Below are 25,070 nucleotides of genomic sequence, written 5' to 3'. Positions count from 1 at the left end.
CATTTGGGGCTGATCATGTAGGTAGCGGGGGTCTGGTTGGGTCCCGTTTGGGGCTGATCATGTAGGTAGCGGGGGTCTGGTTTGGACCTGTTTGGGGCTGATCATGTAGGTAGCGGGGGTCTGGTTGGGTCCTGTTTGGGGCTGATCATGTAGGTAGCGGGGGTCTGGTTGGGTCCTGTTTGGGGCTGATCGTGTAGGTAGCGGGGGTCTGGTTGGGTCCTGTTTGGGGCTGATCATGTAGGTAGCGGGGGTCTGGTTGGGTCCCGTTTGGGGCTGATCATGTAGGTAGCGGGGGTCTGGTTTGGACCTGTTTGGGGCTGATCATGTAGGTAGCGGGGGTCTGGTTGGGTCCTGTTTGGGGCTGATCATGTAGGTAGCGGGGGTCTGGTTGGGACCTGTTTGGGGCTGATCATGTAGGTAGCGGGGGTCTGGTTGGGTCCTGTTTGGGGCTGATCATGTAGGTAGCGGGGGTCTGGTTGGGACCTGTTTGGGGCTGATCATGTAGGTAGCGGGGTCTGGTTGGGTCCTGTTTGGGGCTGATCATGTAGGTAGCGGGGGTCTGGTTGGGACCTGTTTGGGGCTGATCGTGCTCCTGTCCCCCCTGCAGGTGGCGGCGGGGCGGGAATGGTTCATCCACACCATCTACACGGTGCGCTCCCGCGAGAACGCGCACCGCAACATGGGCAAGCGGAGCCTGGAGTACCGCCACAGCGTCTCCACGGCGGGGGCGGGGAGGGTCCGGCGGGCGGTGCCGGACGAGGTCCAGGACATCGGCCCCGACAACGACAAGGGCACCAACATCCAGCACGTGGCCCTGGACCGGTCCAGCCGGCAGCGGGGAGGCCAGCGCCAGCCCTGGGCCCACGACGAGCCGCGGGAGCACCCCCTGGTGGAGAGCTCGGGGAAGGCGTCCGGCGCCACCGGCCTGCCCGTGATGGTGGGGCTCGGGGGCCTCGCCCTCCTCCTCTGCCTGGTCGTCATAGTGATCGCCCTCCTCGTGCGGCGCAAGCGGCGAGCTCGCGCGGAGAAGCTGCCGCCGTACTCCTCCTCCTCCTGCTCGGCGTACCAGGGCAGCAGGAGCAGCCGGGAGACCGTGAGCACGGGCAGCGGCTCGGAGGTCTGAGCCCCGGCTCCTCTCTCCCCCCCGCCAGACACTCAGACACTCCCAACCACCCCGGTGCCCCCGACCCACAACACTGCACACCGCCGCCCCCGCGAGGGGGGGGGGGGGGGCAGTGCGTCACTGAGGCGTCGGCCATCCCGTCGGCGTAACAAACACACGCGTCCACGCCGCTACGCTCGCCTTAGAGACACGCGTGACCAGCCTCGCTGCCACACGCATGCAGTCAGAACCGGCCGGACTCCCCCTGTAGTGTCCCACAGATTTCTACATGCTTGGCTGGTTTTTTTTTTTTTAAATGTCCTTTCTGAATTTAAATAGTGTAGATGTTATTACGCTTTATGTTCCTTTAATATCTCCTGCTGCCAGTTTCCATGGTAGACCTCCATCCCAGAGGGGCACATGCAGGCTGTGGAAGTCAGCCTCTAATGCTTCTGCCAGCTGCAGCAAAACTCAGCAGGATTCACTCTCAAATCATATTTATATTATCTGCGGCTTTTTTAAGTTTATAAGTATTTCTATCGTAGCAATAGCCAAAAACCCACATTTTGCTACTTTGGCTATGCCAGTGCAGTAGTACTTCTGTAGATATATTGCTTGAGTGTGTGCGCTGCTCCAGGCAGAAGGTCCCAGTGTTCAGTGACTTGGTAGCTGATAAACCGGACGTGCCGATGAGCTAGCTGTTTTGTTTGAATTGAGACATTAGGTGCGAGATTAACTTTTTAAGAACAAGAATATCTGACCACTTACGAATTTTCAAAATGGTACTATATTCAGTTCCCATGGGAACTGGGTTCCTCTTGACACTGAAAAGCAGCTCTGTTAAGGCTTGTGTCCTTACAACTTAAGAGAATTCATTAATCTTAGTGTACATTTTTTAGACGTTTAAATAGTTTTTCCACAGTCAAACTGAACAAATGATTCAGTTGAAGAGGACTGGCGATACTGGAGCTGATCAATAAATGTATTTTTATAAAAAACAAAAAAGGGATTGTAATATGTAATTACTGGTGTGTCATCACTGAAAAGCGTAACTATGCAGACTGTTTTTATACATGTATTTTTGGGACTTTTGGATTGCAGTCACTGTATGTGTATATATGTCTACGTGCACAGTCATTGGCTAAATGGTAAAACTTGAATATTTTCAGCGTAATTATGAACCAGGAATTATGACATTTTAATACGGTCCTCCAAGGATTCTAAAGATTTTGTTTCGCGCCAGAGATGGGATTTACATTTTATACTGCAGCTCAAAGTCCCCCATTTTCAGCCAAAATGACATTAATCTGTGCATTGTTCCATTTATGTCTCAAACCTGAGATCTTAGCAAAAAATGTAAAAATGAAACTGGGCAAAAAAACTATTTGCTAAAATGCAAATTAGGCTTGTTCCACGATGAGCGCGACCAGCAAGAGATTGAGCAGTGTGTGTTGCCTCTGACAGTATTAAAGTGTTTTGTTCTGTACGGGTGTTGCGTATTTGTGTATTAATAAATGTGTCATTTGTGAAAGGCTTTATTACACAACGGCTTTACAAAAACAAAGGAATTTATTGGTGCCATTTGTTATGAAGGTTCTAATCCAAATATTAAAGGTAAAACAGAATTTGTGGGACATTCTTAAAAAAAAAAAAAAAGCAGTACATATTGTTCTATGCAATGGAATGCAGTACTCAACCAAAGAGATATAAATAAAAAGATCTTATTACCCAGAGTGTTAATGGTTAAATTAAAAAGATTCAGCACAGCTGTAGTATTTTGTAATTCACTAAGAGACAGACCTGTACTGGAGTACTATCCTTCCTAATTTACCACACACACGATTGAGAAGCGAAGTTCAGTTCTGGAGTTGAATACAGTACATCGTTACAACCCGTAAAATAAACACACAACACTACGGTTTTCTGCGCCGAAGTCCAGAGCCGCCGCTGGGCTGGAACGCGGCTCACAGCTTCAGCTTTTTCCTCCGCCCGCGCCCGTCCGGCGTCCCGTCTGCTTTGCGCTTCTGCACCTGGGGGGGGGGGGGGGGGAACCGTTAAGCGCAGGAAGGTCACGCTAGCCACAAAACACCCGCACAGAGCATTTCGCCGAATCTGCCGTCTTAACAGTCAACATCAACAGTGATCGCACGGCTAAAAATAGCACCGCTAAAGAATTACTTTCCGTTTAAAAAGGGAGAAGCCATTTAGCTCCTGCTAGCTCGTATCGAGTTTGTTTTATTCGATGGTCACTTGTTGGGCAGCCCTGCTCTAGCTGGGGAATGAGGTGTGGCATTGTTAGGGCTGGAGAGCAAACCTACAGGACAGTAGATCTGCAGGAACAGGGTTAGAGAACAGATGGGGTCTGCATCACTCCTGATAGGAGGGCTGCATGTAAACGGACCGGACCGGACCGGACCGGAGAGAGGCAGAACTCACCGATGATGTCCGTGGACCCCTCTTCTTCTTCTCTGCCTTCTCCCTCTCCTCCAGCTCCATGTTCTCCCGCTCGATCAGTGTGATCAGGGTGTTACAGCGCCTCTGGAGCTCCTGCACAGGAAATGACACGTTCAGACGCTGCTTTTCAACCACCTTTTACCCGCTCGCCTGACGTTCCAGTAAATTAGCAGCCCACATACACCCCCAACCCTAACCCCCCCACCCCAGCCCCCCCCACGTCGCTCACCATGGCCGTCCTGGACTTGAGGAACCAGTCGAAGCGGAACTGCGGGGAGTTGCGGATGCACTGGCGGAGCTCGTCGTAGACGCTCTCCTTGTCGAAGCCCAGCTTGTGCAGCATGCAGATGAGGAAGCGGTCCTCCTCCTCCGTGTAGTTCTTCCCCTTGTTGGTGCCGTAAGAGATCCGCAGCTGGTGGAAGGGAGCCTTGTACCGGCCGATCTGACAGGGAGAGAGAGAGAGAGAGAGAGAGAGAGAGCGAAAGAAAGAGACAGTGAGACAGAGAGAGGGAGCGCGTACCCAAACCGGTGTGGTGAGCAGCTAGTCGATTGTGCGATGCCATACTCCAATACGCACAGTATCCAAAGCTGAGAGGGCATCTTGATATCAACACACCACCTGGCCACAGGGCCGTGGAGTAAAGCACCGGCACCTTCCGGCCGGAGCGGTTTAACCCTTTACCCCCGGAGAGGCGCGTCTGTCCAGCTCACCTTCGTGTCGAGCGCTTTCTTAATGCTGATGCGCCTCTGGATGCGGGCCTCGCCCCTCTCGATCTGGGCCATGATCTTCTCGATGTCCTGCAGCTCGTTACACCGCTCCCAGAACACGGCTGCAGAGGCGACAGGGACGGGGCCACGGCCCGTTTTACACAGGCTAACGCCAATGCCAGAACGCTACATCACACAGCCCAGCGCTAACGCCAGAACGCTACATCACACAGCCCAGCGCTAACGCCAGAACGCTACATCACACAGCCCAGCGCTAACGCCAGAACGCTACATCACACAGCCCACCGCTAACGCCAGAACGCTACATCACACAGCCCAGCGCTAACGCCAGAACGCTACATCACACAGCCCAGCGCTAACGCCAGAACGCTACATCACACAATCCCACACCAGCGCCTCACACAACATTCATCTCACCGGAATATTCCATGACCTCCTCCGGAGTTTTGCCCTCCACCTCGCGGGCGATGTTCTCGATGTCGTCCCGGCCCCACTTCTCGTTGGCCTTGATGAACTGGTTGAAATCGCGCTTGTTCCAAATGGTGAAGCCCTACAGAAGTTGCCATGGAGAAATGAAAGGACTCAAAGTTAAAATCTAAATGAGGAGAGCGCCCAGTGAACATTTGTATGGTGAAGTCGGTGACAAGTTGGCAAAAGGCAGCCTAGTTGATCAAGTAAGAACCTGAAACTTTACGGCAGAAACCTTCATATAATAAGACAGCAAACACTGGCAACAGCTATTTCTGAAAAAAAGATTCATCCTAACAACAGGTGCACAAAATCAAATGCTTAAACAAAAACATGCCATGAATAAACTACATTGAAAATTGAATCTAATTGAAGTAAATCATTTAAGAGTTCCCTCCTTTTCCTTGCTCACTGAATCCCTGGAGAAAGGCACAGTATTAACTATTAGTGAAAGCCTTCTGAACACAAACAGGAGGCGGGGCGACCGGGTACCTGTGAGAGGAGGTTCTCCTTCTCCTCCAGCTCCTCCTCAGACAGGGGATCCGCCTCGTCGATCTTCCTCTGCTCCTCCTTCTGAGCCTGGGCTGAATTGGGGATGTCAGGATTTCGGGGAACCTGTAAAAACAGCGACAGGCGTCACCACCGCCCCTCTGCTGGGCAGAAGGGAGCAGAAGGGTGTGGGCAGTGCCCGCTAGCTGTCCCGAGAGGGTTTGGAGGGGGATGGGTGGGGGGGGCACCTTGTAGCCGATGGTCTTCCTGTAGTACAGGATCTCTTTCTCCAGGAGCTCAAACAGGCGCGGGGGGAAGAACTGGAAGTCCTGAACGTTGGGCTGCTTGGGGGGCCGAGGAGCCTGGGGGAGGGACAGCACACTGCTGAGGAGGCACATTCTCCCAGGGACCCACATAAGGGACCCCACTCAGGGGACCCCACTCAGGGGACCCCACTCAGGGGACCCCACTCAGGGGACCCCACTCAGGGGACCCCACATAAGGGACCCCACATAAGGGACCCCACATAAGGGACCCACTCAGCGCCAGGCTGCAGCTTAAGTGTTGCATGGCGCCTGAGGTTCGCGTGGCGCCGGAGGGCCACATGACGCGCGTACCTTGGGCACTTTGGGCTCGCTGACGCGCAGCGCCTCCCTGAAGTACGCGTCCACCGCGTAGTTAGCCTTCCGCTCGCGCTTCGGCGGCTCGATCCACTCTGTGACGATCTGCGCGGGAGAAACGCAGCGAACGGGTGAGAAATCATACAGCTGAGCTGACCTCACAGACTGAGCAAAGCAGGAGATGCAGCGGGAGACCGCTCTGTATTGTACATGAAAACTGCAGGGAATGTTTGTCAAACTTGGCTTGACATGAAAGACCAAAGATGGATATTCCCAGTAGCCTAGCAACCTGAGCCACAGCTGGCTTCCCTGATGTAGCTGATGTAAAGGCTGCATGCGTACTGAAGGATTAAAGTTTGACTTGGTCCAGAAATAGTAAAATAGATTTTAACATCAAGACACACAGTTTTAGTTCTGATAGGTCCTCACTTACCTTCTTCTTCTCTCGGTAGTCCTCGCCCTCGAAGTTGTACACGCTGCTCTCCGACTCCATGGTGAAATTCCTCAGCGAGCTTTCTCCCATGTTGGACATCTTCTCCTTCATCTCCATGGTCTAAAACACAGAAAGCGTGAAGGCCTTTAAACGGTTAACTCTGCAGTGTTGACCCTCAGCTCGCTCGCACGCACACGCGCGCACGCACGCACGCACGCACGCACGCACGCACACACGCGCGCACACGCACGCACACGCACGCACACACACACGCACACGCTCACGCACACGACCGAACAGAGGCAGCATCACAGACCTTCTTCTCTCCCCTCTCCAGGATGGCGTCGATGTCCTCGTCTGTGATCTCGCTCTCCTTGGACGCGAACACGTGCGTAGCGCCGTGTCGGATGATGGACAGCATCTCGTCTTTCCCCAGCTTGTTCAGGTTCTGGTCCACTAGCCTTCCTGAACAACGTGGAACCGGAGACAACCTCAGTTACGTTCTGAAACTAGAGTGAGCTTTCCCCCACCCTCAAACGTTTCCCATCTGTACGGTAGGTGGTGCACTATGGGAAACACCACCCTTTCAGGGCCAGCTGCAGGGTTCGAGGCCTGGCCCCGCTCAGCTCACCTGCAGGGTTCGAGGCCTGGCCCCGCTCAGCTCACCTGCAGGGTTCGAGACTGGCTCCGCTCAGCTCACCTGCAGGGTTCGAGACTGGCTCCGCTCAGCTCACCTGCAGGGTTCGAGACTGGCTCCGCTCAGCTCACCTGCAGGGTTCGAGGCCTGGCTCCGCTCAGCTCACCTGCAGGGTTCGAGACTGGCTCCGCTCAGCTCACCTGCAGGGTTCGAGGCCGGACCAGCTCACCTTGCTGAATGACGATGGAGTCCAGTCGGAGCTTCATCTCGGCCCGCTCCACGATCCTCTCCTCCACCGTGTTCTCCGTGATGAAGCGGAACACGCGCACCTGCTTCTTCTGACCAATCCGGTGAGCTCGGTCCTGACCGCGGAGAGGAGGGGACACCGTGCTCAGCAAAAAGAGCGCTCACCGGTCCCTAACAGTGGGCTCTGTGCATCTCAACACTACATACGTACTGATAGAGGAGCAATAAGACATTACACTGAGAGGTCTGAGCACCAGCTATGAAACCGATGTATACAGCAGTCTGTGTGCGCATCTGGCAAATTAGTAATCAACTGCAAATGAAATTTATCAAATTCAGCTGAACAACAAAGCACTCAACGTTGCAGTGATGGGGGATCTGAAGCCACACAAGGCAGCGCAGTAAGGGACTAACCATGGCCTGCAGATCCACTTGAGGGTTCCAGTCGGAGTCGTAGATGATGACCACATCGGCGGTGGCCAGATTGATGCCCAGCCCCCCAGCCCGGGTGCTCAACATGAAGAGGAACTTGGGGCTGTTGGGCTCGTTGTAGACGTTGATCGATTTCTGGACGTTAAAGAAAATAAAAACATTTTAAAACACACAGAGAATAAGACACACAAAATGGCCGACCCAGGAAGGGGAAGCCGGAGCGCGGGACCTGCCTGTCTCTCGTCGTGCGCCGTCTGGCCGTCCAGGCGGCAGTAGCCGTAGTTCCTCCACATGCAGTAGTCCTCCAGAATGTCCAGCATCCGGGTCATCTGGCTGAAGATCAGCACGCGGGACCCTGGGGGGAGAGGCCAGCGGTCTGTTAGCCGGCCGTCACTCGAGCCCGCCCGCCCCCCCCCCATAACCCCACCCTACAGCACTGCGGCAGCCTCGTTCAGTACGGCAGCCTCATTCAGTACGGCAGCTTTAATGCTCGTTTCCGATTAGCCCAGACTGCTTTTCAGAGGCGGTACTTGAGTTTCTCCGATTGGTCCTAAAAGGGTCACATTCAGTCTCATTTCGCGCAGACACACGTGCGGACACCTTGCTCGTAGAGCTTGGGCAGGAGCTTGTCCAGCACGGCCATCTTGCCGCTGTTGACGACCAGGTGCAGGTCGGTGGTGTAGGGCGGGCCGGGCTCGGCCCCGTCGAACAGGTAGGGGTGGTTACAGCACTTCCGCAGCTGCATCAGCACGTTCAGCAGACGCATCTTGTCCATCTTCCCCGCAGAGTTCAGAATGTCGATGTCCTTCATCAGAATCTTGGTGTACCTGGAACCCAGAATAAACACTTTTAGTTTCTCCTTCCAAATGAGAACAGAGTTCCTTTCGATTAACGAACCGGCTGAGAAGCACCAAAGTACTTTAACAGGCAATATGAAGTAGAGGCCATGATTAAACACAATTAAGAGTAAAACACTTTAATCATGCATGAATATAAGGATCATTAACTGGCCAGCCCACTCTGCCCATGCTCACCGTTTCCCACAGTGAACACGGAGCATACGCCAGGGCTCCTTACTCTCTGCGATTAGAGCCCACGGCAACGGCACCGCGGCAACGGCACTCACCATTCGCGCTGCATCTTGCTCAGGCCCACGTACATCTTCACCTCCTTTTTGGGAAGCAGAGACTTCTCCACATCGGCTTTGATACGACGGAGCAGGAAGGGGCGGAGCACCTGACAGGAAGTACGCGTCAAAGCTTGGTTACCCAGCGAGCCGAGGGTCACACCCTCATCCACTAAACACCTCACAGAGACGGCCGCAAGGCCTCGACACCGACATACTCACAATATGCAGACGCTCAACCAGCTTCTGGTCCCCAAGGCAGTTGTTGGTGTCAAACCAGGCGTCAAAGTCCTTTATTTAAAAACAAGAGCAAAGAATCAACACACCCAGAATCACAGTAGAGGTGGTGGGTTTTGGGGTCGCCTGCTGATGTTGGGGGGGGGGGGGGGGGGGGGGGGGGCTTACTTCTGAGGAGTTGAACACGTCGGGGAGCAGGAAGTTGAGGAGGGACCAGAGCTCGTGCAGGTTGTTCTGCAGGGGGGTTCCAGTGAGAAGCAGGCGGTTGGTGGTCTTGAACTCTCGGACGATCTCTGAAAGCTGAGAGAGGACAAACCTCAGAGGGGAACTCGGACTAAAGCTCATTTCTGTGGATGCATGAAACTCAAGAGTCTTGTGACTTTCATTTACAACAGAACAAAAAAAGAAATCATACAAATCCCTTGATGACTTTGCCACGATAGGCCTAAATCAGTGTTGATTTACAGCCTATAAGTGTGTGTGTGTGTGTATGTAGGAAATGAGCAGGATGTCAGCACCCACACAAAGGCCTCACCTTTGACTTCTCGTTCTTGATCCTGTGGGCCTCGTCGATGACCAGGTACCTCCAGTTGAACTTCTTGAAGACGGTCTTCTCGCGGATGAGCATTTCGTAGGAGGTCACGCAGACGTCCCACTCCCCAGGCAGGAGCACGTCCCGGATGAAGGCGTTCTGAGAACAGCAGCGGAGCAGCAGGTCGGTCAGGAATTACCAAAATGTTCACGATTACTGAAATACTCATAATTACCATAATCTCATGAGGTACTGAAAGAAGCGATAGCAAAATATGAACTGTGCTTTGACAGATATCTGCATTGTACCAAAAAACCCCACACAAATTCCCTGCTGTTCTCGGTGCTGAAAGCAGAGCTGCCTTTGCGTGAGGGGCAGATTTAAGCGAGGCTGAAGATGGGGAAGCGGAGCAGATGGCTTCCTGTCAGAATGAAAGGGACACTGGCGTCCCGAAGGCGCCCCTACCCTCTCCTCGCGGTCCCCGATCAGGCAGACGGCTTTGAGCGAGGGCACCCAGCGGGCGAACTCGTTCATCCAGTTGTACAGGGTGGACTTGGGCACCAGCACCATGTGGGGCCCCGGAATGTTCCTGTAGTGCTTCATGTAGCCCAGCAGGGAGATGGTCTGCAGGGTCTTCCCCAGACCCTGGGGGACAAACAAACAACTTTCTGAGCACCGCCAGCAAAGGGGTTACACCTTTAAATTTGGGGGGGGGGGGGGGGATAAATAGAAAGCAATCGTACCATTTCGTCTGCGAGGATCCCATTGATGCCGTTCTCATACAGAGAAATGAGCCAGTTCAACCCTCTGATCTGATAGTCCCTCAGTTTCCCATTCTTCACGTCTGGGGAGAGAGAGAGAAAAAAATCCCAAGAGGTCCAAGTTTAAGGATTTTATCCACAGCTGGAAAGGACATTTACTCACAGGACGGGGGGGGGGGGGATTTACTCACAGGAGGGGGACTCATCGAAGCGGGTGCACACGTTGGTGGCCTTGCTGTTCTCACTCAGCAGCTCCTCGTCCTCCTCCTGCTCAGTGCGACGGTGACGGTTGCTATGACCAGGGAGGGAGGAGTCAGGATTCATTACAAAATAATCACTTCCAACCCCAGCAGTCCTGCTAGAACATGGCAGTGGTTTACAGGCTCTCACACTGATAAATAACAGACACAATAAGGGCTCAGAACCAGACAGAAGTGGGGGGTTAGGGGTGCTTGTGGGAGGGTTAGGGGTGCTTATTGGGGGGGGTGCTCAGCGTACTCACTCCCCAGCAGACAGCAGGTTCTGCTTCTCGTCCTTCTTGATGCGGGGGCGGCCGGGCTTCATCTTGAGGGGGGAGGTGGGCGTCTTCTGGGCCGCGGGCTGGATGAAGTGGGCGAACACCTCCGTCTGCTTCAGCAGGTACTCGAAGCGGTTAGTGCGGTCCGTCGCCTGCGGAGACGAGCGGCAAGACCGCGCGGGGGGGTCAATCACAGCCTGACACAGGCAAGACCGCACGGGGGGGGGCAAACACAGCCTGACACAGGCAAGACCGCGCGGGGGGGGCAAACACAGCCTGACACAGGCAAGACCGCAGGGGGGGGTCAATCACAGCCTGACACAGGCAAGACCACCCGGGGGGGGGGGGGGGGGGGGGTAATCATGCTCTGACACAGGCAAGACCACGACCGCAAAACAAGCATTTAAGGCATCCTTCCACTGCCCACTAGATGCTAACAGAATCTGACAGAGCGGTGAAATGGGTCATGCACTGTAACTGTACCCCACACACACCCAACACGCATGCACGCACACACACACACACACGCACATTCACACACACACACACACACCCAACACACGACCGCAACACACTTTCATTAATTTCAGGTCACTGGCTAATCCAGAATAAAGCAAAGCATCAGCGAGACGTTACCATCTTCTCTTCGTAAGCAGGTAAAAAGAGAGTGGGTTTCTCATCGGCTGGTTTGGGTGGGGAAGCCCCTTCCTGAGCACCGTCTGCCTCTGACTTTTCATCCTTTAAAAAAATAGTAAAAACAGTCACAAAAGTGTAGTTATACAATCTTACACAAGATAGCAATACATCTTCAGGTTAAATACAATGGTAAAGTATACAAATATAAAAATTGTTTTCTCGTAAAATGACGGAAACATGTAATAAACATGGAAACATTGATCAATGAGCGGTCGGGTAACATTACAGGTGCTCGAGCCCCCCCCCCCCCCCCCCCCCCCCCCCCCCCCCCCCCCCCGACCCGCCCAATTTCAGCAATAGCATAAGGGTGACTGCAGGCCATTCTGTATTAGCTTATAACCAAAAACCGAAATACATAAATATTTAGCCAATGAATTACATAATTTCAAATATGTAAAAATAAAAACATTCCACGTTAGCTTTCTAATATTAACTGTTTACAGGTCTACCATAGTAACGTTTGCTATATGAGGTATAGCGATCGCAAGCTAGCTGCCCAAAACAGCGTTGTAGCTAATTGCATTGCAGTGGGCGGGTTGTTTACGTATTTTATCCAAGGTAATTAAGGCCAGCTCGCCATCGAACTTACTGTTAGCCTAACTTACTTGTTCCCAAACTCGGTCCTGGGACCACTGCATGCTGGTTTTTGATCCAACTTCGTCATTAAAATAAGCCGTTAAATGTTATTTGACAATTGAAGCTCGATTCCCTCTAGTCGAGCTAAGGTAGATCACCATTCCTTAAGAGTAAATGTCCCATATTGACATCGTATAGTTCCAATCTGTCGGTTCAACCACTGCATTGTGCTACTTGACAAATATTTCCTTTCGAGAGAGGTCACATTTTATACGGGCAGGTGAAATCTTTGAGCTTTTCACGGCTGAAAGACACCAGGGTTATTGAAAAACCCAAGGGAGAACTCAAACGCGTGCTTTCAGGAACCTGTACAGATTCAGAGATGACAGATGGCCGTAACAAAAACTGAACATTCAATGGGTCCCAGGACCGAGTTTGGGAAACACCGGCCTAGCTAACGTTACCTAATCAGGAGTGAATTGTTGCAAAACACCCCAGATAGCCCGCTGGCTAGTAAATGCAACCTGTCAGCAACCATGACAAGAAACATCACATACAAAACATGTAGCGCAAACCTGCAATATTTTGTTTCAGTTGAACACTTAACAAGTTACCAAGCAAACTTTTTATGTTCCTTTCTCCACCGAAGGGAATGTAGGCTACCGTTAGCCCAGTAGCTGACGACCCTCAGTTAACCAGGTTAGACCCCCATTCGCTGTCGCCCATTCATTCGCAGTTTCCCTCGCTGATTAGTATGTGCTGTTGTGCTACCGACAGCGAATGACAGAGCCAAGTAGGCCGTAGCCGGGAGCTTAGTTTTTTTCTCGCCAGCATGCTAACGTTAGCCGAATAAAGTTAGTTAGCTACCATTCCCTTCCAAACATATGCATGACATAACTGTCCACAGATATATCAAGCTAACGTTAGCTAAAAGTAATGGGCTCGGGGTAGTTAACAAGCTGACTTACTAGTGACTAGCTAGCGAAGTTAGGGATTTAGTGTGTAAAATGTTAGCACTGACTAGCATTTGAAATACCAAAGTAGTCTAAGCTCCAACTAGGAAGTTTTAATGCTACAAAGCTAGCGCTAGCAAAGAAATGTATCCAACTAGCCAGCTAAGCTACATCGGAAACCTAGAATATACGTAGCAATACGAAATGGAAAATAAGCCTTTGGTTATAAAATGACACTAAACATCATACCCGTAACGGTGTTTGAGTGAACCATATACAATTATCCCCATACATGTAAGGATGGCTATTTTCCACAATGGGTTTCTATTGTTCTTACCTCTCCTTCACGCTCATCCTCCATCCGCCGCTCCGCCTCCACGCTGTTGTTTTCCGTACTGGACATTGTGAGCGACTCTTTTTGTTCGTTCTTCCCAGTGGGTTAGCGAATTTTGAATTTATATTACTGAAAGACCAGAATTCCGTGGTACAGGTACAGTTTTAATTTGAACATCCACGAAAAATCCGAGTATTTACAGTCATCCGACAAGAGAAACTGCACCACGCCGTCACTGACCGCAAATCTACCCGGCTTTTTCAGTAGTATCCCACCAAGAGAGCTTGGCGGGAAACCTCGCGAGATTTCACCATGCAAAGAGGGCGTGTAGCCCCGTTGTTACTGTAGCGATCAAGATTGGTTCGATCAGTACATGTGCTCTGTTGTAGGAAAAGAAATACGTTTCCAAAGACAAATCGGTAGTAGTTGTATTTCAGAAACCCTGAAACCTCGGCACAAATATTTGTTTAACAATCTGAAATGAATTAAACTGACCGACGTTCTTTAGGGAGGAATTTTTACGTTAATTTGACTTCGGATTTGTCCCCTCAGTTCCTCTGAAACGTAGTTTCACTCACTCTGATTTCCTAAATTAATGACTCATCAGTTGTTTTCATTGTGAAGCAATTGTTTTAGATCGGATTAGCTATTGCAAAACTGAGTTTGGCATGGTTGGATGAAGCAGATCATGACTTAAAAAATGAAAAAAAAAAGTGAATGTAATGGCCATATTATTGAATCATCTTAATAATTCAAATCGTATTTGCAATCGTTTGCACCTTGAATGTTTTATTTCTTAAATTAAGTTTAGCAAAATATGAAAAATGGGGGGAAAAAAACTTTGTTGTCAAATGCATTGAATGTTTATGGCACTGGTCATATATTTCTGCAGCGTCACATTTATTTTTAAGCACTTCCACGACATATGAATTTGGTTACTACGGAATTTGATTAATCTCACGGTATTGCTGAGAATAATCAGTCCAGCTTAATTATATTGTCACATAACAGGTTGAGTCAGGGGTTTATGGTTTGTGTCGGTCAGATTATCTCACGATGCTTCTTATGCAAACAGAATTTAAAGGACAGATCCTTGAGCTTCCTGTTTGTATGCGATGCACACAGCCAGTGACAGAGTCCCTTCCGCCCGGCTCAGACGGCTCCTGGAGCAATCAGAACACTGATAAATCATCTACTCACGAGACCGTTATTAACGGTGTGATGTCCCTGTAGGCTTCATTCGCCTCATGCAGTGAAGACCTTCCCTGTGACTTTAACCAAGACGTGGTAACAGAAAGAGCTAAGATACTGGAATTCTCACAAAGATGCGTAATGGTATGTTTTTATTTAGTCAACTTTAAAATGTACACTTGCCTTTTGATTTATTAAAAAAAATACAAAGCATCAATGTTTTATAGTTCTGTTTGCAACAAGAAAAGTTCTGATGGAGAAGAAATTTAAGTACTCTGGAAATAACAGCGTAGGCACAGCTTTCAAAAGGTACATGCTCAAATAGAGGAGCAAATATACGCAAGATGTCCTCGTCAAAGCAAGACGCTTCGTGCCTCCTAGCTGTAGGAAAAGATTAGTAAAGCAAGAACATTTACAAACAGTAAAATTTGTAAGTATGTAGAAGACTCTTAGGCAAAAGGTGAAAATTTGTCATATTTACAGCAGACACACTGTCTGGATAAGGCAGTCAGTCCATCCCAAAGAAATCTGTGGAAATCCGATAAAAAAAATAATAAATTATAATCATCTAATCAGGAGAGAAAAATGAATCAACAAGCCAGCTACATGGTGTAATGAAGAATCAAAAATAAAATTGTGATGCAAAACATATATATAACTGGCACTTGTCAAAAAAAGGCATCTTTTACAGCAAACTTGTTTCTTAAGTAGTAATGGTCTACAGATGATCAGAAAACCTAATATTTAACAGTAGTGAGAGGTTTGCCGGACCACAACTGTTCAAATGATGACCTACTCATCAAAATAAATTATAAATGGATACTTGTATTAATATTTCAATGAGTACCTGATTTATTTTTACTTTTAGAGTTTTGATACCTTGCATAAAACTAACGGAAAGCTCGTGAACTTTCCGCCAAAAGCTGTCACAGTTGTTGTTTTCACCATTTTCCTGGTGGTTTAGTTCATGTCATAAATTCGGACACCACCATCTCAGTAGGCGCTGGATTCTACCCTGCAGAATCCGCACTTACAGTAAGCATTCACATACTAGATATTCAGCACATGTAAAGGACACTAACACACATAACACTTTTTTACAGACACTTGCATTTCGCTTTGCACTAACGTGATGATGTATGTATGAAATGAGAAATGAGAAACCTAACTTCAACCTGCAGATTTGACGTACTAAGAAAACCTCTGATTGCACATTCAAGCTTGAATTTAAAAGGAACCTAAACGAGACGTGTGAATGTTGAAATTCTGAAAATCTGGATCCACTGGAATTTCTCAGATACACCTGAAAATATACAAGTATATAACACTTCTTTTGAAAAAAAGTGACCTAAAAATATGGATCTTACGGCAAAACTGAAAATGACGAAAAGGCTGAATCTCCCCTCAGCAGATGAGAAGCAGAGAATGTGCGGCGGCGTTAGTGAAGAGACGACGAGGCGAAGGCTGGTGTTCCGAACGCAGCCCGATCCCAGCAGCGGCGGCAACTGAGCACGAGCGAGCGGAACGAGGCGGTCCCGTGTGAGAGGGGCTCCACCGGGCAGAACGAGGCGGTCCCGTGTGAGAGGGGCTCCACCGGGCAGAACGAGGCGGTCCCGTGTGAGAGGGGCTCCACCGGGCAGAACGAGGCGGTCCCGTGTGAGAGGGGCTCCACCGGGCAGAACGAGGCGGTCCCGTGTGAGAGGGGCTCCACCGGGCAGAACGAGGCGGTCCCGTGTGAGAGGGAGGAACCACCGGTCCTCCGGTCTCCTGCTTTAGCAAAGTCTCTGCAGGCTCCAGCCCAGCTGAGACGGGACTCGTTCTCCCACAATGCACCGTGCCGTGGTAGTCAGCTTAAATCCCAGAGACAAGGACATGGCAGTTCAGACAGGTGGCGCTGTAAACAGAACACTGAGGTCCGTGCGCAGTCTCCCCCCCCCTGGGGGGCAGGGTTTGGGCTGGGTTGGGTGGGGTGGGGTCGGGGTTTGGGCTGGGTGGGGCGGGGCGGTGTCCCGGCGGGCCGGGGGCGGGGCTGCGGCGGCGTTGGCGGTCTCGGCGCTCACTTGGGGCCTTTGGAGAGCGAGTCGGTCTCGGTGGACTGGCGGCCATCGTTCCAGGCCTCGCGCGTGTTTTTCAGCGCCTGCGTGCGGTGCTGGTCCACCACCACGTAGTCCACCCGCTCGTCCGCTACCGCACTGCCCGCGCCACTGCTCTTCTTCTGACAGACACACAAGGCACTGTTTTACTCACAGAGCAGCCACCGCTAACACAACCTTCATCTGAGCTACCAAGCTTCAACTGAGCTACCAACCTTCATCTGAGCTACCAAGCTTCATCTGAGCTACCAAGCTTCATCTGAGCTACCAACCTTCATCTGAGCTACTAAGCTTCATCTGAGCTACCAAGCATCATCTGAGCTACCAAGCTTCATCTGAGCTACTAAGCTTCATCTGAGCTACTAAGCATCATCTGAGCTACCAAGCTTCATCTGAGCTACCAAGCTTCATCTGAGCTACTAAGCTTCATCTGAGCTACCAAGCTTCATCTGAGCTACTAAGCTTCATCTGAACTACCAAGCTTCATCTGAGCTACTAAGCTTCATCTGAGCTACTAAGCTTCATCTGAGCTACCAAGCTTCATCTGAGCTACCTCCATCTTACTCCTGAAGCTTTCTGTCCCAGAGAGCACCTGAATCTGCTCGCTTTCTGTGATACTCTGTGCCTAACTGATCAATCAGAGCTGTGGACTTTACAGATAACTCACATCTCCTGGCTTCACAGTCTGGATTACTTGGGACTGGATTACTTGGGACTGGATTAGACTAATAAGACTAAAACCAGCAGACCCCCCCCCCCCCCCCCCCCCCCCCCCCCCCCCCCCCCCCCCCCCCCCCCCCCCCCCCCCCCCCCCCCCCCCCCAAACAAACTGCCTAGGAAAAGAAGAGTACCTTTCGAGGGGGAGTGGACTTGCCCGGATCCAGGTCTAAGTCCAGATATTCCACCTGCTTGTCTCCTTTGGGCCTCACCATGGGACTGCCCCCCCCCTCGGCGTTCATGGGGGCGCTCAGCTTCGCGCTCTAAAAGCAGGGACAGCGTCACACAGAGACCTCAGCCCACAGAGACATCAGCCGCTAATCTCACAGCTACACACCAGCAATGGGGGGCGTAAACGCCAAGCTCTACTGCAGACATGAGGCGTAATGTAGCTACAGCAATGGGGGGAGACGGGAGGACAGGGATGGAAGCGGAGAGATCTGTTTTTGCTCAGCTTGTGTACGTGCGCACAACATTCATCCTCCCGTGAAAAACTTCCCCATCTTTAGCGACTAACAAAACAGGAAACTGAACCAGGTCTGTTATAGCACAGGAAAGACCGGAATAGAAATTCTCTTTTTTCCCTCCAAACATTTTAACTGAATTTGTTACAATAAAAGGTCAGGTAAAGTGCGACCCTCTCCCCGTGTTTCTCTCTTGGCTACAGACAGAAGCTAAATCTGTGGGGTGGGGACCCTGTAGAAGCCTAATCTCTCTCAGTGGGGATGTTTCAGTTTGAAGGAGTGACCCCCCCAGTGGAATAACGCCCCCCACCCCCCCCCACCCCCCACACACGCTGCTCAGGGCTGTTCTCTGAGCCTTTTCCTCACCTCCTCCATCGTGTCAAGGCCCAACACCTCCCTCTTAACAGGGGTGATGGGGACAGTGCAGTAGAAGGACTCCTCTCTACAGGGCAGGGGGGGCAGGGGGGCGGAGGGAAGGAGGGAGAGCGGAGAGTCAGCGCACAGACAGAGAGAAAAACAGAGAGGAGGAGGAGAGAGACTGGAAGAGAGGAGAGAAGCAACCGTGAGAAAAATAAAGAGAAAGAAAAGGAGCGGTAAATGATGGCGAGGTCACACGCTCTGCAGGGAGGGGGGGGGGGGGACTCGGAGGCCAGGGACGCACATACAGTCACATGCACGCACGCACACACTCACACAAACAGTCACATGCACGCACGCACACACTCACACAAACAGTCACATGCACGCACGCACACACTCACACAAACAGTCACATGCACGCACGCACGCACACACTCACACATACAGTCACATGCACGCACGCACACACTCACACATACAGTCACATGCACGCACGCACACACTCACACATACAGTCACATGCACGCACGCACACACTCACACATACAGTCACATGCACGTACGTACACACTCACACATACAGTCACATGCACGCACGCACACACTCACACATACAGTCACATGCACGCACGCACACTCACACATACAGTCACATGCACACACGCACACACTCACACATAGTCACATGCACGCACGCACACACTCACACAAACAGTCACATGCACGCACGCACACACTCACACAAACAGAAATAAAGGGTAGCTCCCCTCATTATAAACCAGGTTGTTCCAACACACAGAGCGCTGGTTCTTTAAAGAGCAGGCAAAGCCTGGGCAGACCTGTATGATCACCCTTTCGAAAACAAGGTGAACTGGTGTCCAGACAAACAGCACAGAGCTTAGCAACAGTCTGCAGAAAATGTTCAGAAAATCAGGAGAGGAAATCACATCAAGCCAACACGCGCTCCAGGGCGAATGGGAATGAGTTTACAAAGCATGAAGGAGGCCAATCAGGAGGTCCGGGAGAAAGAAGAGGCTGGAGGAGGAGGGGGAAAAAGTGAGGGAAAGAAAAAGTGAGGAAAAGAAAAAGTGAGGAGTCCTTCTATCAGCGTTCAGGGACGGCGCCTGAACAAGGACAGGGAGGAAGTGCCGGCGTTCCTGTTCCTGTTCCGGCCGTTTAGAGCCAGAGATCCTGACGGAGCACGCTCTGATCACAGCGAGCATTTACGCACTGAACGCTGGGATCCCGCTCTCTGTCTGCACTTCACAGGCTGGGAAGCTGCCGAACAACGGCAAGCTTAAGGGTTCACATTTACAGGGTTCTGAGTAGCTCACCTCTTTTTTCTAATAACTCTGGTTAATCAGAAACAGGGAAGGGCAAAAACTCGGTATTAATAATAATAATAATAATAATAATAATAATAATAATAATAATAATGTATTCTGTAAGTGGAAATCTACGCTCATTCTCCCATATGGGAAGAAATTAGAACGAATGCATTTTCAGAAACAGACTGATCAAGAACAAGAAGCAAATAAATATCCACAGGAAGCTTAAAAGAAGAACATTAACAAACACAAACTGACAAAAAGGGGGGGAAAAATTAATATTCTGCGGAAAGGAGAAAGAGGAGCCGCGAGGATGAGTTTACATACTGGATCATCTGCGCTCATATTAGGGACGACCATGGACACATAATTCTCCTCACAGTCCTCGGAGTCAGTGCTGGAGGCTGTGCTGTGCACCGATGGGGGCCTCGGGGGCATAGGGAACCTGGAGGGGCTGAGGATCAGGACACCATTTACACACTCCACCTCTCACACAGCACCCTGCCTGCAGTACCACGCCGCGGCCAGCAGAGGTCCTCACGGCACCCGCAGCGGCGCTCCACGGCCAGCAGGGGGCCTCGTAGCACACGGATCGCTTGCAGTACCACAGTTTGGCCAGCAGGGACACTCACGGCACACATATCACATGCAGAACCACCTTGCAGCCTACAGGGAGGGTGGCCACTCACTGAACAAAGAGCGGCAAATGGAACTGCCTGAACTCGCCGCTGCGCACTGCAAAGGTCGGTCTGTAAAGGTTTTAAAAATGCATCTGGAAGTTTCTGGTAGAAAATATGTGAGTTCTACAGATGCTACTACTGTCATGGACAAGTGATGACTTCTACTGTGTTTAAACTGAGGGGCATGGTAATGTATGAAGTTAACTTGGTCATTAGTGTGCAGTTCTACCGCCCGCTTCTACAGGACGTCCCGCCGCTGGTGCTGATGAGGTCGGGGTGGAGCTAGACGGCGGCAGGCGACAGGAGCGGACACTTACTCCCGAGCGAAGGACCGGGTGACGGGCGAGCGGACCGGAGCTGGAAGCTCCTCCCACTCTGGCACGGGCTTGATCTCCAGCGGGGCTGGTTTCGCTGCAGGGGAGAAACACACACAGTCACCAGCGGCCATCTTTGCCAAACTCTCCACACAGTCACAGCAGAGCACTGCCGCCCACGTCGCACTGGTGAGTCTCCCTTCTGGAGTTTGCTCTGCGCTCCGACGCCACCACGATCCCCTCTGAGTGTCAGTGAGATTTCTTAAACAGTCTCGTCTGGTAAACATGTCTCGGGTCAACCATCGCTCAAAAGATGCTTGAGAGGGAAGTTCTGAAAGTGACAATGTGTGGATGAGGCCATCGCAACTGAGCTTTTTACAATTTAGTTATCTGGCAGGCAGTTTCAGCGAAAGTGGCTCACAAAAGTTAATTTCTCATGGTTAGCCAACGGCACTAGAGCCAGAAACAGGCAGTTATAACCACATAAACGCCAGAAACAGGCGCAGTTATAACCACATAAACGCCAGAAACAGGCGCAGTTATAACCACATAAACGCCAGAAACAGGCGCAGTTATAACCACATAAACGCCAGAAACAGGCGCAGTTATAACCACATAAACGCCAGAAACAGGCGCAGTTATAACCACATAAACGCCAGAAACAGGCGCAGTTATAACCACATAAACGCCACTGCCACGTTCCCGGCTCAGGACCAGCAGGATAAACGGAGGCTTCAGGCTCTGAGGGTCACAGGCCGTTGCATCCTCTCCAGGCTCCTGAAGGAGACTGAAACGTGCCTTCCATTCTGAAACGCTCTGCACAGGCTTCAGTAATCCAGCACGTCAGCGTGTTTTTCAGACAGCATTTAAGTTCTGCGCCTTTAAAAGCTCGGGAGCGGCGCAGTCCCACTGGAGAAGAGGAAGAGGAAGAGGAAGCTCGTCTCTGATCAGAGCGGCTCGGCCCGTCCAGCAGGGGCTGGGGAGCGCTCAGCAGGCCGCCCCCTGACCCTGAGTGAACGCAGAAGGCCACACTCCTTTTTAAACAGCCCTGATTTATCCCAGCAGCCCCTGGTTCCATCGCCCGGGAAACCGTAGGGTCAAGCCAGGGGCAAGCCTGAGACTAATAGCATGTCATTTACATCGTTTCCTTGGCAACTCTACACACACATAAAAAACACTGCATCCGGTCTTGTGCAATTGAAATTAAAAGTTAACGTGGGTGGGTGGGGGGGGGGGACTGATGTGAAAAATTACCAGAAGTCATGTGACTAAGCAGAGCTTGCCAGGCTGGCAGCGGAGAGCAGTGATTGGCTCTGAGGCAGGAACACCGAGCCGGGAATGAATGGGATGATGAGCCTGATCATGCACTACTGATCTCACACACTACTGATCTCACACACTGCTGATCTCACACACTACTGATCTCACACACTACTGATCTCACACACTGCTGATCTCACATACTACTGATCTCACACACTACTGATCTCACACACTACTGATCTCACACACTACTGATCTCACACACTCATTCATCCTGATGCTTCAGTTAATCCTGCATCTGACAGTGAAGCTCCTCCCACAGAGAGCCCATGAACCAGTCACTGTCCAATCTGCCTGCTGCTGCTGGATACTGGCTCATTACTGTCCTACTCACACACACACACACACACACACACACTAATACACTCAGAGGCATGAAACTTACATTACTGGTACATCCCCACATAAATAATAGTAGTTATCAAACTGTAATATTTATTTAGCTGCCAAAATTGCAGTCTTTAAGTCAATCTAATAAAAATGTAATCAAAACTATTCCAATCAGCGACCAATAAAACAGCAGAATTAGAATTTTCAAGTTCGAGCACTTATATTTGAAAGGTCAGGTCATGACATGGTACATAAAGAGCAGAGGTCACCGACAGAGAAGCGATGAAAACACAGATTTACAGTCTCTCCTGTGGCTCCATACTCACGAGGAAGGGCTTTTATTTTGATATCAGACAGAATAACAGTATTGGCACCACTTCCCTTTCGTCGCTGAAATTAATGGGCCAGCAATCATATACTAAATATTGTGATCCAAATTGTGTGCAAATTATTCAAGCGCAAGGCTAAAAATAAATTTTTCTATTTCAATTCACTCAAATTAAAATACAATTTTGCAAGCATGTTAACATATCCATAACCCACGCAAAATTCTAACAAGACCGCACCTAAAGATACCACACCCTCAGCACCACAAATACAAGTAATTGTAGCAAAACAGCACGTGCACTAAAGAGTTGCGTTTACAGAAGCGTAAAGTGACCAGAAGGTTGTGGGTTTGAAGGCTGGGTCACTTACAAAGCCCTTTGACCCTCTGGAGAGTATGTTATCTGGAATAGCTTCTCAGCATTCTAACGTCAGTGTTCTAGAACTCCACCTCCTCCAGTCACCAGCAGTGACTGTGACATCATCAAAATTAGAATACTCAGTTAAGAACGTTCTAATCACATGTCTGTGACCTCACAGCGTAAAGGGGTAAAAAAAACAGGGCTGGCTGAACTCAGTGTTCAGGGTTATAAATGAGTAATGGGTAAAGTGTATTGTGCTTATGAAAGTCACCCTTGTTAACAAAGTCCGCCAGCTCAGCAGATAAATAATTTACTGCACTGCACATTTGACTAAGTAGACCACGGTTTACTCCACAGCACGAGCTGTGTCTTTGTTTTTGAGGTGAGAGGATGTTTTCTTTTCACTTTCATAAGCTACAGACCGTTAACTTGAAATTTAATTTCCTAATGGAGTGACCGTACAAACTGTAAAAAAATTCTAAACAGATTTTTCATAAATGTTCTCATGTTGCCAGAGTATCCGAGTGAAACAGTATGTAGAGTTCAGCAGGTACAGTAGCACTGGGATTAGTTTGTTAGTCAGGTGAAATAAATGGTTTGAAGAGCAGTGGAAATGAAGTGAAATGGAGAATTGTGCCCCTCTGGTCTGGAGGTGTACTGCGGCTGGTTTCTCACTCCAGCTTTAACATGGACCATGTCTGACCATTAAAGAGCTGCTTGGGCCGATGACTTATTTAAACAATGAACAAAACCTTACAGCTCTCAGCTGGAGGGAAACAGAGCAGCGGACACGCCTCCGCGACAGAGAGATCCAATAGTGACACAACAGCGTGTAAATGAAGTGGTGCATGCTGGTAGTACGGTTAGGAAAACGGGCACCATCACATCAGCAGCAGTGCATTACCGTACAGGAGGACCCTTCGGAGTACGTACCCTTGCGTCGTCTGGGGAACTCGCCTACGGTTTGCGAATCAGTTCGCTCTAAAGCAAACGGTTTGGCCCTCATTACTTTAGGACTCTGACCTGATTGGTGGAAGAAGACTTTGTGTTGTTACATATTTATTTTGAAAACAGTAATCATGTAATCTCTCCCCAACACACCCCCCCCCCACCACCGAGCAGAAATGACAGACAGTGTTTGCAAAGCACAACCCGCCAACCCCCCAAGCAGTTGTGGGCGTGGCTCATGCTAGCCCAAGGGCCTGCTGGGATATTCATGCACCTGAGGCCTCCCAGCAGCGACACTGACCGCAGCGGAGAGGACAGACTCCCCGGGTTCACAGCACATCAGAACATGGAAAGCGACCGTGAAACCCACACACTGCCGAACAGCGGCACGGACATGGCCACACACTCCGCCCAGAACACACCGCGCAACGAACACGGCGCTGCCGCGGAAACGCACAACACTCCCGCCAGGGTGCGGACAACACCCCGAAACGAGCACACTGAACCAGGGAAGCACACTGAACCAGGGAAGCACACTGAACCAGGGAAGCACATTTCAATGAGTGTGGCAGCCTCCATGGAGTTAAGCACAGAAACAAGCACACACACACACGCATGCACATGCACACACAACCATATACACACACACACACACACGCGCATGCACATGCACACACAACCATATACACACACACATAAAGTCTCTCTCACACACACACAGAAACACACACACACACACATACACAGAAACTCACTCTCTCTCACACACACACACACACACACACACGAGAATGATGCCCACAAGCTTCCCACATGCTCAGGCAGGCAGAAGCACAGTGAACTCAGGCAGCACAGCTACAGACACACAGGCAGAACACACAGAAAATAACACAGCTCTAACTACAGACACGCAGGCAGAATAAACACAGCTCTAACTACAGACACGCAGGCAGAATAAACACAGCTCTAACTACAGACATGCAGGCAGAGTAAACACAGCTCTAACTACAGACACACAGGCAGAATAAACACAGCTCTAACTACAGACACACAGGCAGAATAAACACAGCTATAATTACAGACACACAGGCAGAATAAACACAGCTCTAACTACAGACCCACAGGCAGAATAAACACAGCTCTAACTACAGACCCACAGGCAGAATAAACACAGCTCTAACTACAGACCCACAGGCAGAATAAACACAGCTATAATTACAGACACACAGGCAGAATAAACACATCTCTAACTACAGACACGCAGGCAGAATAAACACAGCTCTAACTACAGACC

At 50.4% G+C, this 25,070-nt stretch overlaps 3 protein-coding genes across 12 annotated transcripts in view; 1 reads left to right on the top strand and 2 right to left on the bottom strand.

The window, feature by feature from the left end:
• Window positions 1-2,788, top strand: part of frem3 (Fras1 related extracellular matrix 3) — a 38,136-nt gene extending 35,348 nt beyond the window's left edge. Inside the window, exon 24 of the mRNA XM_035426768.1 lies at window positions 608-2,788. Coding sequence (XP_035282659.1) covers window positions 608-1,123 — 516 coding nt within the window. The 3' untranslated portion in view covers window positions 1,124-2,788. The remainder of the gene's footprint in view (window positions 1-607) is intronic.
• On the bottom strand, window positions 2,653-13,629 carry smarca5 (SWI/SNF related, matrix associated, actin dependent regulator of chromatin, subfamily a, member 5). Its single transcript, XM_035426767.1, has 24 exons — window positions 13,346-13,629; window positions 11,420-11,521; window positions 10,769-10,935; window positions 10,458-10,558; window positions 10,249-10,349; window positions 9,971-10,150; window positions 9,509-9,664; window positions 9,142-9,273; window positions 8,959-9,027; window positions 8,737-8,846; window positions 8,211-8,437; window positions 7,844-7,965; window positions 7,593-7,745; window positions 7,162-7,294; window positions 6,612-6,760; window positions 6,296-6,415; window positions 5,860-5,967; window positions 5,491-5,604; window positions 5,246-5,368; window positions 4,703-4,835; window positions 4,268-4,386; window positions 3,786-3,998; window positions 3,539-3,649; window positions 2,653-3,132 (listed from the first exon to the last, which is right to left on the bottom strand). The coding sequence occupies exons 1-24, from the start codon at window positions 13,409-13,411 to the stop codon at window positions 3,067-3,069; spliced, it is 3,075 nt and encodes a 1,024-aa protein (XP_035282658.1). The 5' UTR covers window positions 13,412-13,629; the 3' UTR covers window positions 2,653-3,066.
• Window positions 13,630-14,656: 1,027 nt separating this feature from the next.
• The window catches only part of gab1 (GRB2-associated binding protein 1), a 51,187-nt gene continuing 40,773 nt past the window's right edge, over window positions 14,657-25,070 (bottom strand). For 5 of the 10 annotated variants that reach the window (XM_035426147.1, XM_035426148.1, XM_035426153.1 and 2 more), the window contains 5 exons: window positions 23,762-23,851; window positions 20,493-20,586; window positions 19,823-19,949; window positions 17,478-17,606; window positions 14,657-16,748 (listed from right to left, as the gene is read on the bottom strand). In XM_035426147.1, the coding sequence (XP_035282038.1) occupies window positions 16,590-16,748; window positions 17,478-17,606; window positions 19,823-19,949; window positions 20,493-20,586; window positions 23,762-23,851 (599 nt within the window). In that variant the 3' untranslated portion in view covers window positions 14,657-16,589. Of the gene's footprint in view, window positions 16,749-17,477; window positions 17,607-18,173; window positions 18,250-19,822; window positions 19,950-20,492; window positions 20,587-23,761; window positions 23,852-25,070 lie in introns of all 10 variants that reach the window. The other 5 variants (XM_035426149.1, XM_035426151.1, XM_035426152.1 and 2 more) reach the window with 5 other exon arrangements.

Source organism: Anguilla anguilla, chromosome 7, assembly GCF_013347855.1.
Source record: "Anguilla anguilla isolate fAngAng1 chromosome 7, fAngAng1.pri, whole genome shotgun sequence".
NCBI classification, from domain to species: Eukaryota; Metazoa; Chordata; class Actinopteri; order Anguilliformes; family Anguillidae; genus Anguilla; species Anguilla anguilla.
Note: the sequence above shows the minus strand (reverse complement) of the source record. Positions and strands in the feature narration are given on the sequence as shown.